Genomic DNA, 8,862 nt, shown 5'->3' on the forward strand with positions numbered 1-8,862 from the left:
ACAAGAAAAAGTAAATACAATGATATATAGGTAATTCTAAAGTAGTGCAGCCTTTATTGATTCAATATTAGTGAAAGACATTGGCACCAAAATGAACATGATTGGTCCTCTGGGTCTGATAACACTTATATTAAGCTGTTTTTTCCCATTGGCAACATACTCTCTAAATAAAAATCGAGTGATCACGGACGTCACTCCTCTGGAGAGTGAAAATGTAGTGAAAATAGAGTGAACATTCACTCTTTTCTTCTTAGAGAGCACTCTAAAATCAATCGATTTTCACTCCTAAACAAGTGATCACGGACGTCACTCCCAAGAAAGTGAAAATAGAGTGAAAATTCACTCTTTTTTAAGAGAGTACAGTATACTGCTGCCATATAAATGGGCTAATTCTTCTCCACTATACCGACATTTCTTCTTTCTAAACATCCTACTCATTCCGATATACTACTAGGCTACATAAGCTTTTAATATGACCACACTTTATTACAGTGAAAAGTAAATTCGTATTAAAAATATACAAGATAATGCGTATAAGAAGGTACATGAATGTATATAATTAGTTACAAAGATATTTTATACTTCACCGCCCGAATAGGAGGTGACGAGCTCCAGAATATTGGTAATTTCGAAATTCCCAGGGGCTGAACTCTGCCTCCCCCCCCTCTCTCTCTTTCTCTCTCTCTCTCTCTCTCTCTCTCTCTCTCTCCCTCTCTCTCTCTCTCACCGGCCTCGTACACCTCTGATCATCATCGAAGTATTTTACATTTCCATCAGGAATTTGACAGTGATGGCGGTCAGTGAGACCAGTGTTGCAAACAAGAAGAGGCGATCCATGATGCGGGCAAGTAGTTCGAAATCATGTATCTTGGGCGACTGTTCAAAAAAAGAATTAGGATATACATGTATTTAAAGTTTATATTTCGAACAAATCAAAATAATTTTGAGATTTCTATGTCTTTTGTACTAAGAAACGTAATGATTAAAATGTAATGTACAAAGTCGTTTATTATTTCTTTCCCATTTCGTTAAAAATATCTGAACATACGAAATATAAATCCCAAGGTAAATATAGGAGCAAAACTCCAAAGGGAGTGGAAATGGTACACATTGTGCGTGAATGAATCCGGTGACTGGGGTGATAATATAATAATATAAAGCGCTTTGAGACGGTATACGTATTAAGCACAATATGAATCCAGATTTTAACTAATATTGATACACATTTCGTTAACATTATACTGGATTAATTTGTGTATAATAGTTTTATAATGTTAAGTCTATAGCAGCGATATTGCAGCCCGACTTTCTCTCATTTATCGATGGGCCTCTATAAGAAAATTGACAATATCATCATCTAGAATTCAGTTCCCATTAATATAAGTACCTCGGTTTTGTCTTGTTCGTCGAATCGATTCGTTGACTGTCTTTTCACCCAAACATCATACTGTGACAAAGTGTGACCATCGGACGATCGTGTTTGTGCTAAAAGAAAAATAAAACATAATTGTAATGAAGAAACCAAACCATTTGTAATCAAATTCTGCTTTGCATTCAATATTTTGTGCATTCGAATTTGATTGTATTGCATTCCTTTGACTATTATTATTAGCTCTGATTTTTGTTGAACATGTCATGTAGAGTCTAAGAAGGACGCAACGCAACGAACAACGGACGTAAGAAATCGAAAGAGCGGAACATATCGCTTGCAAAGCCGCAAAGGAGCCTCTCTGCTCACCATGAAAGAAAGAAAAATTTAAACGTGATTAAAATCATATAACTGGATCTGGATAGCATTATCTATAACAAGTGGATGCCATGCCCATTTGACTTTACAGATTTGAAGTATTTTGACATTTGAACAGTGTTTGCAACTGAACGTCCTCATTCGTTTAAAATAGTTGGCGAATTATATTACTTTTGAACTTTTTATTTGAAAAAATTGCGAAAAAAGCTAAGTGTGGTTTCTGAGGACTAATTTTGGTAGGTTTATTGAAAGATGCGTAGGGTTTAATAATGACGATTTTGTAACATTTTTAGATCTGGTTCTCGGCCACAGACTAACCTGCACTATCCTTCATCTCCAGACCTCCAGCTTTGCAGCTCTCATTGGGATTCGAACCCTGGGCCTTCTTCCCGCCACACCTTCCCCCACCCAAAAAACACCATGGTCCAAGGTGGTTGAAGAAAACACTGCGGATGAACTTGTTGTTGATCTCGCCTTCCCGGTGACTGAGGTTGATAACAATGGCGGACATAACGGTGACGACTATGGTGATGATAAAACAATCGCTCACATATTCAGTGACCACGGCAGCGTCTCCTAAACAATTAATGAAAAACTATTTAATCTAACATTCCGTATATTTTAATCAATATCATAATGGGACACAGAGATTGTGTGTAAAAAAAAAAAAAAAAAAAAAAAAAAAAAAAAAAAAAAAAAAAAAAAACACCTGACAGTAAATGTGTACATACACACTAGGTGCGGAGGGGGGGGGGGGGGGGGGGGGGGTGTGCATCCCCAACTGAATTTTGAAATATAAAGTATTCGGGAAACGATCACCTCATAATTACACGGGCAGCGGGTATAGGCCTACCCGAAAAGGAACATTGTATTGCTATCAGGCTTATCTAGTATATCTTGATAATAACTTCTTTTTTTTGGGGGGGGGGTCGCTCTCTTAATTTTCCTCGCAAATTTTCAATACAGAAAGACGACCTTTGGGTAAGCGAGACGTCAAACCTTAGGATTAACACGACAGTGGAAACTTTATTCTAAAAGAATGTCAAGAGTAACAGAATCCGCGCCCTTAAATTAGTCGGCGGATTGCTATTAGACTGGCTTTTTTTAAAGGGGGGGGGGGGGGGGGCTTGGGTTTTTGTTTTTATTTTCTATATGTGCCTCGCTTATATTACTTTATTGTAAAGATTTTTGTTTTTCCTTTTCGGGGGGGGGGGGTGAGGCTTCAGCCCCAAGCTCCACTATAGAACCACTAGGCCTACTGGGTCGCTTCTCTGTCTGATATTCTTGATTGGGTGAGTCATAATGATTACCTCTAGAGTTCTTGGGCAGGTTGTCTGTAACGACGATCTGGAACACCGTCAGACCAAGGACAAGAGAGATGGCGGCCGAGAGGCGCTCTCCACTTTTGGCGGGAATGATGAAAATGATAATCGACAACCAGCTGAGGATAGCTATTGGTGACGTCACATTATCAATGTAGTACCTTGGCAGTCTACGGAGCTTGAAACACATCCCAACCATCTCATAAGTGATGTTTCGTGGGATGGAGACAAACTCAGAAAGTGTGTAGGTACTAATAATGTCCCACTCAGAGCTGACGTCACGGCGACCGTCAACAACTTGTACAGAACTTGAGTCAACTCGTACAAGGTGGATTGGTGTGTTTTGCATTGTAAATCGCAGCCTTTTGAAGAAGAAAAAAGGTACTTGACAGATAATGATATTGGTGGAATATAGTCAGGATTTTTTTCCGACGGATGGAATATATAATTATATGAAACATAATTTTCCCAATTCCGTTTAGTTCGCGGTTCTGAATTGGTTCTTTTATTTAACACTTTCATAAAAAGCAATGACATTGAATCAAACAAAAGACATATCCAATTACGATACCAAATTGAAAAGACATAAATAACACCAAGTTAATACGAAGTGTTGGGGGTTAGCTAATCTCCTTATACAGTGCTTATAAAGACGGTTTCCCGCTTCCTTTTTTTTCTTTTCAAATTTATTATAAAGTAATATGAAAAAGATCTTACCAGCATTCCTGTTCGTCAAAGGGGAACTTGTGAATTTTCATGTCACATGATGTATGATGTAACAATGGTGATTCTAGATGTACTTGTCCGTCATAGGTGATATACGTTTGAGTGACGTCACGTTGAATAGGGTTCGCCGGCTGGTCAAGTACACTATGTATATTCGAATAACATATGCATAAAATGGATTTAGTATTGTTATGATTATAAGTAGGTAATTTAAAACTTTATTTCTGTGATTTGATGAATAATGATAATAGTGGGTTCTTGTAACTATAGCACTCAGTCAGTCAGACATAGGCCCGGCGCGATAGCTCAGTCGGTAGAGCAGTGGTCTCGTAATCTGGGGAACCAGGTTCGAAACCAAGTCGATGCGCTAGTGCCCTTTGGTAAGGCATTAATCTTCATTACCAGGTCCCTCGGAGAGGACCTAGAGCCCGTCCGTAGCATTTTAAGAAATTGAATCCTGCCAGATATCCATTTATCTCACCTGGGTCGAGTGTGGCAAATGTAGATTTAATTCCTTGTCAAAGTGGTGTGATATCAATTCGAACCCCGTACACCCTGTGATTCAAAGTCCGGTGACTTATCCACTATACACCACCTCTACAAGTATAATCAAACAATAGTTAATATCTTTTTACTCTTCCAAAAAAGGTCGACATTCCGAATTATATCTGGCAGGGTTGTCACTCCCGTTGGTGTAAATGATTGACAACAAATACTCTTGTTCTTTACATTGAGAGAACTATTCTGTCAAGGAAATGATTACTGTGTATTACACTAATTCCTTCTGGAAGCAAAGAGGGCATGACTGCCCACTGAACGCCTTGTCATTTAGTGGCTCTAAAACACAAGATTCTTTCAACTTGATTATTTTTGTCTGTGGTTATTATGTTAAAAACACAGACCACATTATTCGAGCATTGACATGTTGAAAAAGGGTCAAAGTACTTTCCTGTGTCAATTATAAATCTATATTTCTATACAAAGTCAAAGAGAGAGAGAGAAAGAGAGAGAAAGAGAGAGACTGAAATAATGGATACCCCAAAAATAATAATCAGCTACATGTATATCGCTGCTATCCACATCAATAATACAAAATTTAAAGGCCCTCTGTTGGTAGTGCTTAATTAAATAAAGTGCACGAACAATTTAAAAGGGCCTTCTTTAATGATTCACAATGTCATGCAATAATATTGCGCAGAAGTGGATTAACCATTCATTCAATGTGACTGTACTTTAAACTGGAGATCTGATGTGATTATTTAATCCTGACCAATCTTGTTTTATTTCCACCAGATTCTTAGGACCCTGAACTGTTCATGACTAATAAATGGCTCGGTGAGCCTTTCGAGGTGATAATGTGGCCCAAATAGACATCTGGGACAGTTAAGCACTTTGTTTGTAAACATGATTGAATTGTATTAGTAAACTTCATTTATATACATGTTTGTATCTGGAAAGAAATGCGCTACATCAAATATCCCCCAAAGTGAAAATGAAAAGATTACGGCTCAACGAAGCTAAAAGCCGGATGCTTTGCACGATGAATGGGCTATCCACCGACACGCGGCATACATCAGCACATGCTATTAATAATTCTTATACTGGAATAAATTATTAATGAGCTACAGTAGGCCTGTTTGTCTAATTTGTGGGACACTCAGCTTATTTTGCACATCAAAATGTTGGAAGCAGGCAAAGTGTTACGCGATGAGGGAGGGATCCCCCCAACAAAAATTGGCCGGGAAATATGTCATACCCGCGATCCGGTAAAACCCATAGGCCCGAATTCACAAAGGAGGTTTGTCGACAAACCGAGGTTTATGTATGTCATAATGACGCATTTTGACACGTTTTTTACAAGCCTGGTTTGTAAATAACAAAAGGAGGTTTGTCGAAACAAAAGGAGGTTTGTCGACAAACCTCTTTTGTGAATTCGGGCCATTGTGTCTTGTATATATAAAATAAAAGTTTTGGTGCCCGTAAACTATGACCCCCCCCCCCCCCTCCCCACACAAATTGCTAACCGTTGTGTAGTCTTGTGCCATTACTATTTGTTATTATTTCTTTGTTTCTTTTCGTTTGCTTGTTAGTTTTCGGGCGGTATATGTTGACCAATAAGACCACCACCCGAAAATGTGATAATTTCGGGGGGGGGGGGGGGGACTTGCTTTTCAGCATACTCTGAGATTTGTGATCCCCTCCCCATTCCTGGGCCCCGTCTTACAAAGAGTTGATATCAATCGTAAGTTATTTGCGATTGATATCAATCGTAACTATGTACATAAGAGATAGGAGACTGCAAACTTGCGATTGATTGGAGGACTTACGATTGATTTGGATCGATCGTAACTCTTTGTAAGACGGGGCCCTGGTCAGATAACTCTGGATCCGTCACCAAAAATTATTCAATTGATTGATTGAACCACTAATAAATATGATACTAGAATGGATTGGAACACGAATGCTCATTTACTTTCAGCTCAATAATTTAACAACGAGCAGGCCGATGTAATCATGAAAACATGGCGCTCGTCCCTTAATAATTGATCTGGGCAAATTTAATATGGAGACATATCAAAATCGAGTTTGATTTTTCAGCGATGCTTTGAATGACCTCATTGTATTCTGAAGATTATGATGCAAGAGCAGGAATCAACAATTGCTCTGACATCGATATATTGATATATTGATGGACCCAGCACTCTAATTAATACCGCTTCATCAAACATGCATTTATCATTCTATTCCCAAATATCCGAGTGTTTCAATTAATTTCCCTTCACGAAGAGGAGGGCTTTCATACTGCTACAATATATGTTGTGCCGTTACAGTAATCCTTAAAGGGCTGTCGAGAACATAGTTCAATCAAGTTAAAGCTTTTTACCTTGATTGGTAATTTGCTTTATATATAATTATAATTCATCATGAAAAAAAGACTGGTGTTCGAACACCATCCTAAATCCTGCATCTGGTATAATTTAACTGTTTTAGGCTTTTGATTTCAAATTTTATTCTGTTTATGCTTTGTATTGTAATGTTTCTGTTTTTCTTTATACTGTTTTTTTTTTTCTCGTCTTCTCCAGTTTCAACTATATAGGCCTGCGTGGGCCTGTCATGTTCTCGGCTTTTTATGTGGGAGATTGTCGGTGTGTTGTTCCAAGTTAATTTTAAACATTAGTAGTACTATTTTGAATAGGCGAAGAAACGAGGAAAAATAAGAAAAGAGCTGAAGGTAGCTAAAATCCAGGGAAAGGTTAGATGGGATAGAGATGATTTGAGAGGGTTGATGAAGGAAAATAAGAACATTATGATGCGAGCAGTATAGAAAGAATCAGATCTAGGAGGAAGGTTGGGAACTCGTTGGACAGATAACATTTAAAGAGGTATGAGGTAACGAGCGGGAGCGGCTAAAACAGGGAAAGGAGGATGGTTCGGGCAACCAATTCCTGCTAAGGGATAATGGTTCATGGAATAATATTTTGCGATTATTTGAGTTTATACTTACGTGTTCTGAAGGTATAATTTTGGTGACCACGTTTGATCGATGTCGACAGAAAAAGATCCTATGCCAGCATGGTCCTTAGGATCCCAAGTCAGTCTATCATCGTACCAGTCCTAGTAGGAGAAACATGAAAGTTCTCATCGGTATAGGATGAGTAGCCTACTCATTCTCGTCAATCAAATTTTTTTTAATAAAAATAATTATATTTTTTACTGAAAGAGAATGATGATGTTTTTTTTTGGTTGAATAACCACTTTATCAAAGATTCTTGAAAAAATGATCTACACTCGAACATCTAATTTTTTTCACACGTTGTGGAATTTTGGCGGACTCTCAGTTTGGATTTCGTTGGAAACATTCTACTTCTCATGCTATACTACTTTTTATAAATAAAATTGCGTCCGTTCTTGACGACCGCTGTCATACTGTAGGATTATTTTTTGGATTGTTCCAAGGCATTTGACACAATAATTGTATTGATCATAACATTTTGTTTAAAAAGTTACAGCATTATGGTGTCAGGGGTAAGGCCTTGGAGTGGTACAAAAGTTACCTCAGTAGTCGAACACAGTTTGTTTCATTAAACGGGATTGCATCGAGTGTCAAGCCTGTCACGTGTGGTGTTCCTCCGGGATCTCTTTTAGGGCCTTTGCTATTCATAACATATATAAATGACTTCAAATTTTCATCCCGACTATTGTAATTTTATACTATACGCAGATGACTCAAGCATATTTTATTCTCATCAGAATCCTCAAATTTTTGTTGAAACTGTAAATTCGGAACTTGAGAATATTGCACAGTGGATTTTTGCGAATCGACTGTAACTGCACTTTGACAAAACTAATTTCATATTATTTAGCAATTCAATCTCCGATTTACCTGGAGATATTTATTTCAACAATGTCAAAATTAAGAAAGTAAAATCGACCAAGTTTCTTGGCCTGTTTATTGATGATAGAATGTCCTGGAAAATACATACAAATTATTTGTGTTCATTACTATAAACAAATGCTGGTGTGATATACAAACTGAAACCTATGTTCCCATCATATGTATTGCAAATGTTGTACTCCACTTTAATGTTGCCCTACTTGGACCAGGCGCGTACGCAGGGGGAGGGGGGTTGACCCCCCCCCTTGGCTTATTTTATGTGCGTGTTTTGGAGTAACCCCCCCCCCCCCTTTGCGATTTTTTTTTTAAATTAAAAAGAAAAGAAAAAAGATAATGGGTGACCCAAAAAACCTACCCCCCCCCCGCTTAGTTGCGAAATTTTCGGCGTGATTTAAAAATTTTACCCCCCCCCCCCCCATTGAAAAAATCCTGCGTACGCGCCTGACTTGAACTATGGTATTCTTGCCTGGGGTAGTTCATTGAAACTTCAACTGGACAAAATCCTGGTTGTTCAAAAAAGAGCAATAGGAACAATTTGCAATGTACCTATTCGTACTCACTGTAGCCCTCTTTTCTTCGAAAACTGAAATGTTATTATTTGAATACATAATTATTGTCATTCCTGATTCCTGACTATTCTTGTCTCTAAGCTGTATATTTTTGTTCATTAC

The 8,862-nt window shown here is 38.0% G+C and overlaps 1 protein-coding gene across 1 annotated transcript; it reads right to left on the minus strand.

Annotated features, from left to right (window-relative positions):
• Nucleotides 1–688: 688 nt before the first annotated feature.
• On the minus strand, nt 689–8,184 carry LOC575502 (neuronal acetylcholine receptor subunit beta-3). The gene is made up of 6 exons (XM_030995296.1): nt 7,301–8,184; nt 3,787–3,939; nt 3,058–3,431; nt 2,066–2,323; nt 1,388–1,485; nt 689–876 (listed from the first exon to the last, which is right to left on the minus strand). Exons 2-6 carry the CDS (start codon nt 3,825–3,827, stop codon nt 763–765), a joined length of 885 nt encoding a protein of 294 aa, XP_030851156.1. The 5' UTR covers nt 3,828–3,939; nt 7,301–8,184; the 3' UTR covers nt 689–762.
• Between the last annotated feature and the right edge of the window lie 678 nt (nt 8,185–8,862).

Source organism: Strongylocentrotus purpuratus, unplaced genomic scaffold (genome assembly GCF_000002235.5).
Source record: "Strongylocentrotus purpuratus isolate Spur 01 unplaced genomic scaffold, Spur_5.0 spur5_scaffold_21, whole genome shotgun sequence".
Lineage (NCBI taxonomy): Eukaryota > Metazoa > Echinodermata > Echinoidea > Camarodonta > Strongylocentrotidae > Strongylocentrotus > Strongylocentrotus purpuratus.